The sequence below is a fragment of the Dendroctonus ponderosae genome, unplaced genomic scaffold (genome assembly GCF_020466585.1).
Source record: "Dendroctonus ponderosae isolate FM_Combo_2020 unplaced genomic scaffold, Dpon_F_20191213v2 Dpon_F_20191213_5, whole genome shotgun sequence".
Classification (NCBI taxonomy): domain Eukaryota; kingdom Metazoa; phylum Arthropoda; class Insecta; order Coleoptera; family Curculionidae; genus Dendroctonus; species Dendroctonus ponderosae.
In genome coordinates, this window is record NW_026018715.1 from 2,854,198 (window position 1) to 2,863,893 (window position 9,696).

Consider the following 9,696-nt stretch of genomic DNA (forward strand, 5'->3'; position numbering starts at 1 on the left):
ACAACACCTCCAGAGGAATGACGCCAATTTTGAATCACCCTGTATGTTAATTCCTTTTTTGATTTAGGGCAGGATGGCAAGTTCACATATAATATTTCCTGTTTGTCTCAAATATTTATGGAAAATATGAAAAATTTATGGAAGAAAATGTATTGTTAATAGGAAAAAACAGACACATCAGTTTTACAGGTAAGTTTATTGAATAATACATAGCCAGCTTAAAAAAAAATATTTTGGGAATAATGCAGACTTTTACCTACTGTTAATATTTCAAGTATTGTTAAGGTGTATGTCGGAAAGCAGATCAGCTCTGAAGTTGTCCGATATGTAGTTGCATGCTTTTTGTGGCAAAAATCTAAAGAAAAACACTATTAGAAAACCAAACCGCACATGTTTTATACAGAGCGTCTCCAAATTGTTGGTGAAAATATTTTGATAAATGATCTTAACGTTTAATTACTACTAATATTTCATGGCTCTTCTTTCGAGTTAACAGGAGTAGAGAAAAACAAAGTTTTGAGATGATTCCAAAGAAAAAATTTAGGGAGTTTAATTTGGGAGACCGGGGTGGCGCAGGAATAGGGCCTCCATGGTTACTGCTTGTTTGGATTTTATTGCTTTACGAAAAGAGTTTTGCTTCAAAATCCGTTAAATAAATCGAAAAGTACACAGTATATCGTTTTTGTTGCACAAAATGGGCCTTTCTAACCACTATATCACATTGAAATTCTGCAACAACGTTAAATTTGCACTTATCATAAATATTAATTTTGATTGTACCTCTACAATAACAGGATTTTGGAACATTTACAATTCCTTTTACATAAATTTTACAAACGCCAAACTAACGGTGTAATTATTAAGAATATATTCCAATTTTCAAGTTGTCTAAGTTCACTTGGCGAACTCACAAGGAAGGCGGATCGAAAACCATGTATAAGTACTGGCTTTATTTTCCGGTCCCCTGTACGTGATGTCATTATTGACGTAGCATTTCGGGAGACCCGGTATATCTTTCATTAAGTTGTATGATCCTTAGTTATTCATGTCTCAATAATAATTAATCGTTAGGTACACCTTTTGTAATTGCTTATTAGGAACGTGTACTCGGATTTAAAATCTTTTAAAGCTTATAAGTTGAATAGGGTTCTGCAGTGTCAATTTTATTACCGGTTCGTTTTCGGTTTGCGTTGTCTGAATTGCCATAAGTCACAAATAATATTTTTAGATTCCTTATGCTTGACACAAATAAGCGTCTTTAACTATTCGTAATATTCGATATATTTGTTTAGCACAAGCCATCTTTCCATATCGAGTTAAATGACGTGCAACGTCAGGTTTGTTCAAAGTGAATGAAGGTGAAAATCACCTGGTTTTTAATTTCACTGCTAGTCCTATATCTGCAGGAAGCAAAACGTTTCTTCTGTTGGTACTCTGAGCCTCAAATATTGCATCTGCTACAAACGCAGGCTTTAACAATGGAAAAAGCAGTTCATAGGTAATGTCATAGTTTTTACATAACCCGGTATCCGTCATGAAAGGGTATACGGTTGTAAAATTGACATTGTTGTTCGGGTGTCGCCTAGAATGAAAGACTTTTCAATTTCAAACGTTTACTGGCTGTATCTATGTAAATAAAAATGAGTTGTTGAAATTGTACCTGAACTCTTCATATAAACCTTCCATAAGTCCACGCACAGCAAACTTGCTGGCATTATATGGAACAAGATTGATCAGTCCTACGTATCCCGCCATTGAGGAAAGGGATACGATGTGACCATTGTTGTTTTCTTTCATCTTAGGGAGAAATGCTTGTAATGTCTAAAAAATAAGTTTACTGTTTCTCTAAATTTTTTCAGTTTTAATTAGTTTTTTGTTGTATAAATGTTTAACCACGGTGAAAACTTGTAAATTGAATTGGCTCGAAACTACACTCTGAAAGAATGTTTGATGCAACAATAACTACAGACAATAGAAACCAATCAATGTACCASTCTAATCAGCTGAATTGCGATTTACGGTTATAAGAGGTTCGTTTGCGCCAACGGAGCGTGAGTGTCATGTAAAGAACCCCATAGAACGTTTTAATTCTTTTTCASTTAGTAATCTTGATATTTTTTATATAGATATGGATATAATAGAGATCATGAAAGAAYTCCATGAASGGTTAATGCGGGTGGGACTAAAAATGAACCTGAATWAGWTCAAGACCATGAGTAAGATGATCTATATAAATACGTATACCTARGTCATTTAATTAAATTAGAATACAAATAGAAGAAAGGTCTTTGACGCATGCATCGTACCAGTATCTACATATGGGCTGGAAACTGTAACCTTAACGCAGAAAATGGCAGAACGCCTTAGAACAGCCCCAAGAGCGGTGCCATGCTCGGAATCAGCGAATCTACGAGAYAAAATACGCMATACAGAAATAAGGAGGAGGTCGAAAGTARAATACATAATMGAGCACGTAGCTGAACTTAAATGGCGATGGGCTTTAGATATGCTGCTGGATATAAGCCTATTTCAAATTTCTCCATGTGCCCCTATCTGTGGCCAGTTTCGGCCCACCGACTGCTTGATGTCGTCTAGTCATCTCTTTTGGGGTCTTCCGAGGATTGTCTTCGTTGATCGTGGCCGCCATTTTACTATCCGTATTGTCGACTTATTAGGGCGCTGCTTTGCGACATGTCCAGCCCATCGCCATTTATGTTCAGCTACGCGCTCGATTATGTCTTTTACTTTCGTCCTCCTCCTTATTTCTGTATTGCGTATTGTGTCTCGTAGGCTGATTCCAMGCATGCATCTTTCCATCGCTCTTTGGGCTGTTCTAAGGCGTTCTGMCATTTTCTGCGTAAGGGTTACAGTTTCCAGCCCATATGTARATACGGGTAAGATGCATGCGTCATAGACCTTGCTTTTTAGATTTATGGGGATGTTTTGAGTTTTGRGAATATATCCCAATTTTCCGTATGCCGCCCAGCTGAGTCGTATTCTCCTGGTTAACTCAGACGGTTGATTTTCCTTACCCGATTTAATTAAATGACCTAGGTATACATGCCATGGTCTATTCTTATATGTACTATACTTATATGTACTCATGATCGTGGTATTATTCATGGAGCTCTTTCACCATGATCTCTATTTCATTGGGGTCGCTGCTTACTAACACAATATCATCGGCAAATAATAGGTGGTTTAAGTATACTCCGTCGACATTGATACCTCTTCCTTCCCAGTGCAACTTCTTAAATAGATCTTCCAGGACCAATGTACACAATTGGGGTGAAATAGTGTCCCATTGACGAACGCCTCTGTTGATTGGGATTTGATCTGTTATTAGAGCCTCGTCTATTGCAACCTTCATTGTTGCATTTGTTTGTAGATGTATTTTATGAGAGTGGCCGATCTTGTATCTATTCTGGCTGTGTCTATTGCTGTTAGAAGCGCCCATTATTCAATCGAGTCAAATGCCTTGTGGTAATCGATAAAAGCCATATGAAGAGGTATATTGTATTCAACACTTTTTTCGATTTGGTAGTGGATTGTTTGTAGGAGATCTGTTGTGCTAAAACCTTCTCGGAAACCTCCTGTTCAACTGGCTGGTAAAAGTAGAATTTTTTTGACAGACGATTTGTAGTAATCTTTGTCAGAAGCTTGTAAAGGTGCGACAAGAGACTTATTTGTCGATAGTTTTCCATGTTTCCGGTATCGTCCTTCTTGAAGAGCAAAATAACTGCTGCGTTTTGCCATATTTTGGAGATTTTTTCATGGTGAAGGCATTTATTAAGAAGTATTCTGATTGCATCTTCTAATACATCTCCCCCTATTTTAATCATTTCAGTTGTTATTCGATCTTCCCCAAGTGATTTCCTGTTCTTCATTTGTCTGAGCTCTAAAATTACTTCTAATCTATCTATATCAGGAATCTCTACGGATCTCTATTTGCAGCCTACGTACGTGATCGTTTGTGGCTGGGTTTTTGCTTCTGGGGTTACTGAACTGTATAAATCTTGGTATAAGCTTTGAATCACTCTTTTGCTGTTCACGATTATTTCCTGTTTATTTCTCATTTTATATATTTTTACCTTAACCTGCGTTAGCTCAATCTTGTTACCTTCTATTGTTTTTGGAATCAATCTGGTGTTATCTGCTCGTAGATCGTTTCTGATTTCTTAGTGGATGATTTTGTTTAATTGATTGTATTTATTTGAATCTCTGCTCATATTTCTCCGTTTCTCCATTAGCTCGATTGTGTTCGCTTGAAACTTTGATGTTTCTGTTCTGATCTTATCCTTATCTGTTTGAATGTCTTCTGTAATTTTCTGCAATAGAGCAATATATCTAAGCCTTCCAATGGCGCAGTTGATAATTTCTTATTTCTTCCAGTGTTGTGTAGCCATGTTTTCGTGTTAGTTTATTGCGTTCAATTTGGGTGTTAATTTGGAAAATAGCTCTAACTATTCTATGGACGCTACATGTATCAAATTTGCGTAGAACCGTGACGTCTGCGCATATTTCTCTTTTGCTGGTAAGAATATAATCAATCTCGCTCTTGACTTTTCCATTTGGGCTTCTCCATGTCCACCTTCTTTGTATTGGCTTCTTGAAGAAAGTGTTCATATTTGAACATTCAATATTCTTTCTCATTTTGAAGGTAGTCTAACAGCATTTCTCCTCTATGATTTCGATTCTCTAAGCCAAAGCCACCTATATTTGTATTGTTCTCCACCTTTTTGCCTATTTTTGCGTTAAAGTCGACAATATTTGAACAGTATTTCATGTTTTCGGATCTTCTTGCAGTCGTTTCTTCTTCATACAAATCTCTGATGTACTGTTTGGTGCGTAACGTTGAATTACTTGAAGGCTATACTTTTTGTTTAGTTTTAGGATAATATACGTTACTCTAGATGATATTGAGCTCAAAAGTCTTGACTGTGAGCAGTTTCCTTATTTCCCGATTGGTGTATCCATCATCAATTCGACATTGTACAATTCTTTCATATAAAAAAAAAACACTTCTTGAGTTGTTTAAACATGCTTAAAACTTTAGCTTCAGAAGTATCAACATCAAGAAGCTTAGAACTAAGGACACTTTTTGTTAGGTAAACTTTCTCTTTTTACCTATGACTTTTAACGTGTATTTCGTTTGTTGGCTAGACATAACTAATATATTTATTATGATCTATTTCGTAACAAGTAAAACAAGTTCAATTAAGAGTTTGTTTAAATTGCACTCAGACTTTAACGCATTGTTGTTTTCTCATATTTATCTAATAAATTACAATCGCAATACGTAATACCATTGTGCATAATTTTTTGTGTCTATGCCCTTCACTTTTGTTTTATAGGAGTTGACAATTTCATTTCTTTGAATTAAATAGCAATAACTCATGTAAAATACTTACGTTGTGAACCAAATATTTATACAGTCATAAGCTTAACAATTTTAAGTTGTTTTCAAAGGCAAAATGTTTCATTAAGCTAATTCAATTTGGCTTCAAGTAGTTTAAGTCTCAAGCTAATTAGAGGAAAAGCGTTTGACGCAAAAATATTTTTATCTGTGGCAATTAAAAGTTGGATTGGGGAGCTATTTATATACCTATCTGTTGTTTAGTTTGCTGGTCTGTGATGATATTAATTGCTGTCTTTGACTTTTGCTGTCTTTGATTTCTTCAGATTTATTCTTTTTGAAATGCAATTGAGTTTGAAATGTTTTGTTCTTTTGCATTGAAAATTTCTTTTGCAATTTGGCAAGTTGCGTCTTATATTTCTTTCTCTGTGCTGTTGTATATTCAAGATGGAAGTTTGTTCCAGAGATTTAAATTTTTGGCACTGTTTCATTTACCTCATCGCATGTTCTTGGATTCATACATTCAATAGTATGTTTGTTGCATTGTAATTCGATAGCAACGTAAAGTTGAAAGAACGATGTTTCTTGAGAATTCCGTTTTGGTAAGAAATCATTTCCTTAACAAGGTTTAAGGAAGAAGTGGAGTTCATGTATACATGTAGAAAAAGATCTGAAAATTTCCTAAATTTTAAATTAATTTGAGGATTGTTGAACCTTGCAGACCGCCCTGAAGTTATTTCAAATGAGTATGAGGTGAAGAAAACGTTTAAAATTCAGGACCCAAGAATTTTACCGTCCAATAGAAGAGTAGACAGTTTATTAAAAAGTCTATGGAATATCGCAATATAGCAAATAATAGATTACTAGTGAGCTAATTGTTAAAACTCGAACTGTAATTTCACAGAACTATTTTTTAGCTGCATCCCTGAAAGGATCTTTTTTAATTTACTGAAAATCATGGTTAATGTATGCCGGCCCACAATTTTTTTTATTTGCTCACACTGTGTGCAAGATTATACAGAAACTGGTCACAGGGACGACTAACAATCTGCTGTGTTTTGGCACTAAGATACTATACAATAATAAAAAATCTAAGTTTTAAGAGTATTTTCCCAGTATCTCAGTCTACTGTCAAGCAGAATATCAATACGGACTGAAGACGTTCACACGTTAAAATGCTGATGTTGATAATCAGCTTTTGATTATTTTTCGCAAAGACATCTGTTGTTAGGTGATTCGTTAAATTAAAGCAACATGATCACTTTTAAAATTCCAAATTCAACAACAGGTAGCCAAATATGTGTGTTCAACTGAAGTACACCTTAGCATGCCAACTGTGGTGTTTTTATGGAATGAAGCTACAGTATGTAAGTAATGAAACACAATGTGGATGATTTAAATATGGAATCAAAGACTTGAATGCCCGGATTACGTTAACATAATTAAATTAAATGGTAGCATCAATGAAAATCACAAGATTTATAAAAATAATAATACCTGTCAAATTTTAACCACGTATATTGTATTTAAAAGCCGCATGAAAAGTCATATAATACACTGTGAACGAGGAAGTTTATAGATATGTGAATGAAACATCGGTCGATTTTGTCATTTACATGTATTGAAAATGTTTGAATACTCGAAAAATGTGGACTTTTGTTAAGACGCCCTTCTTCACTTGAAAACTATATGGCTTCAGATGCAATACATAAAATAATTCAAAGTTTATAGTAGTTTGCTTATTTATATTCTTTATCTTTTATTACAACTTTTCTATGTAAAGTTCACTTTTAAAGATGGCAGTCTAGATGACACATTTGCACAATAGTACAACAGAAATTTAAAAATTTCTTATATTTTTGGGATGTACCTTCTCATTTGATTGGTCAAGACCACCCTGTATAACAATATTAAAATAACAAATTAAATTAATTAATGAAAAAACAGTTTATGAGATTTGTTCCAGATGGAAATTATATTATTATATAAGCAGTTAAAATGGTAGTTTCAAATTTCCGCAAATTGCTCGACAGATAAATTTTACCCTCCGTGAATTATGCCATGTATGCAATATAATGAACCATTATTAACGTATCATCAGTTGTATCTCAAGTCAGTACAATGTTGTAATAAGGAAAACTTGTCGATAATTTTACGTCTGTTTCATTCCTATTACATGGCCACAAATTGCATGTGTAATACCGCAATAATTTCACCTAACATAATTTTTGCGAGTAACTCTGAAATGTAATTATATCACAATGATATATTTTTTAATTCCTTTAATTCCTTTGGGTTTCCGAACGCTGTACCAGCCCTTTATTGAGAACATTCACATCTTATATCATAGCATTTTTTCAAACCCACAAACATCCGCAGTTGACTACAATTAGTACGCAATACCTACTTGAAAGGACCGAGGAACGAGACCCGGAAATCGGAGTGAAAATCAACAACTGACGTAATATATTAATAAGGATGCCGCAAAATAATTAAAGCAGATTTCCAGATAACAAATAAAACGTATAAAATGTCGTTCTAACAGAAGTTGGAATATGCTGGATTTAAATGGAGCCTGACAAAACCAGTTCAATGAAAAATTAATAATAAATGGGAAGTTGCTCGTCCGCGAAAAATATTCCGTGTTTTTAATAATTGAAAAAATTTCCGATCAACAAAATTTGCTTCAGTTACAGAACTTCTCATAAGTGTGTTACATAGTGTTTAGTGAATAATTTATAAAGTGAGTTACCCAAAAGTTTCCCATAACGTTAATATCCATTATTCTCCGTATTTCCTGCTCCGTGTGGTCTAGGAACGAATGATGGGGCATTATACCTGCATTGTTTATTAAAATAGTAACATCCCCGATATCTTGCTGAATTTTCTTTGCCGTATCCATGACCTCTTGTCGGTTCGAAACATCCACCCTGGGAAATAAATACTTTCGCTAAGAAATGTATATTTAGAACTTTCAACTAACAGACATATTATTGTTTCAGTGTTAGTAATGGAAGCTAAAACCGAGAATTCCACTGAGTGTGGATTTTTAAATAATGGGAATGTTTGCTATGTGAAATTAAATTTATTTGCTTAGGAAATAAGTGCAGGTCACATATTTTCAAAAAATGCTGAACAAACAAATCTAGCTTTCCCAGGTAGCACACTACGTCTTATGGACGTCTAAAAGATGACATGAGATTCGGCCAGAAGACGTGAGGTAGTCGGGTTTGGACGTCCAAAGGACCGCTACATGACACATCTGCCAGACGTCTGTTTAATGACGTCGGCTAGACGTCTGCTTATTGACGTCATTTAAACGTCGGTTTTAATTCTGTACATGGTCAGTACAATTACTTTATATTGAGGAAATGTTTTGGTAACAATAAGACACTATAGAATCGTAAATCGTATTTTATTAACAGGAAGCAAGCAAAGATGGTTACAACTTTAATTAATTAAAAGTAGTTCTGACCAGCCACAAAAATAATAATACAAACCGGAGGACAGATAAAAAACTACTATTCTTACGAACCCGTTCGAAAGAAAACTCTTTTTATTCCAAAAGGCCTCCAATTGCTGTCAGCTTGGACTCCGTCAGTAACAACTTTTCTAAACGCTTTCCTCCCCTTAATCGGAGGTCACAGTACCTCTTGCTTGAGTGGTGTGAGCCAGTTCTAGTTAATCACTGCCAGGGTACTGCCCACAAGTTCGTCTAACTGTACCACCTGATACATTACAAAGTATATCACAGTTTCACACCTGATTATCAGAAAGTAATACTACTTATATAACCTTCACAATTAAAAACCAATGTTCTCTTCTTTTATAATAAAATCATGCTTTTTGTTCTTAAATAGTTGGGTTACTTCTGTGGCTCCAAACGAGCCAGATCTTGTTTTTAAAAAGAAAGTTGGGGCGCAAAGGACATTATATACCTACCTACATACATATATTGTCTCGGCACATGGTTCTGAATAGACCACACACTGTTACCTATAAACGTTCCACTATTTATCCCAGACCACAATAAAAAAGCTAGGTACAACTATAAATACAATGTATAAATAAGTGGTACTTACCTTCGTGTGAAAAGTTTCGTATAATAATGAACTAACAGCCCATTAACAAATCACATGAAACAAGACAAGTACAAAGTACAAGATCAGAATACCAGTCACGCCAAAGTGCCGGCCACGTGCCGGGGTTCTGCGTTTTAAACCTAACTAAAATCCAATAAACTTGGCGCGAACAAATTGACAAGAAGTGAATGACATAATAGACAAATAGACAATCACACAATTAATTTTACTTTAGACAGAGGGACAGACGAGAATTAT

General features: G+C 34.8%; 2 protein-coding genes and 1 long non-coding RNA gene across 5 annotated transcripts in view; 1 reads left to right on the plus strand and 2 right to left on the minus strand.

Moving 5' to 3' along the window:
* Window positions 1-9,696, plus strand: part of LOC109544355 (cAMP-specific 3',5'-cyclic phosphodiesterase) — a 796,409-nt gene that overhangs the window by 291,055 nt on the left and 495,658 nt on the right. The gene's annotated exons all lie outside the window — the stretch shown is intronic.
* Window positions 178-9,696, minus strand: part of LOC109544358 (short-chain dehydrogenase/reductase family 16C member 6) — a gene marked incomplete in the record, with an annotated part of 32,206 nt that continues 22,687 nt past the window's right edge. The window contains 4 exon segments of the mRNA XM_048666867.1: window positions 178-355; window positions 1,370-1,582; window positions 1,661-1,821; window positions 8,109-8,286. Of these exon segments, the coding sequence (XP_048522824.1) occupies window positions 271-355; window positions 1,370-1,582; window positions 1,661-1,821; window positions 8,109-8,286 (637 nt within the window).
* On the minus strand, window positions 8,755-9,690 carry LOC125504615. Its single transcript, XR_007281597.1, has 2 exons — window positions 9,299-9,690; window positions 8,755-9,084 (listed from the first exon to the last, which is right to left on the minus strand). It is a non-coding gene; the product is annotated as an uncharacterized LOC125504615 (long non-coding RNA).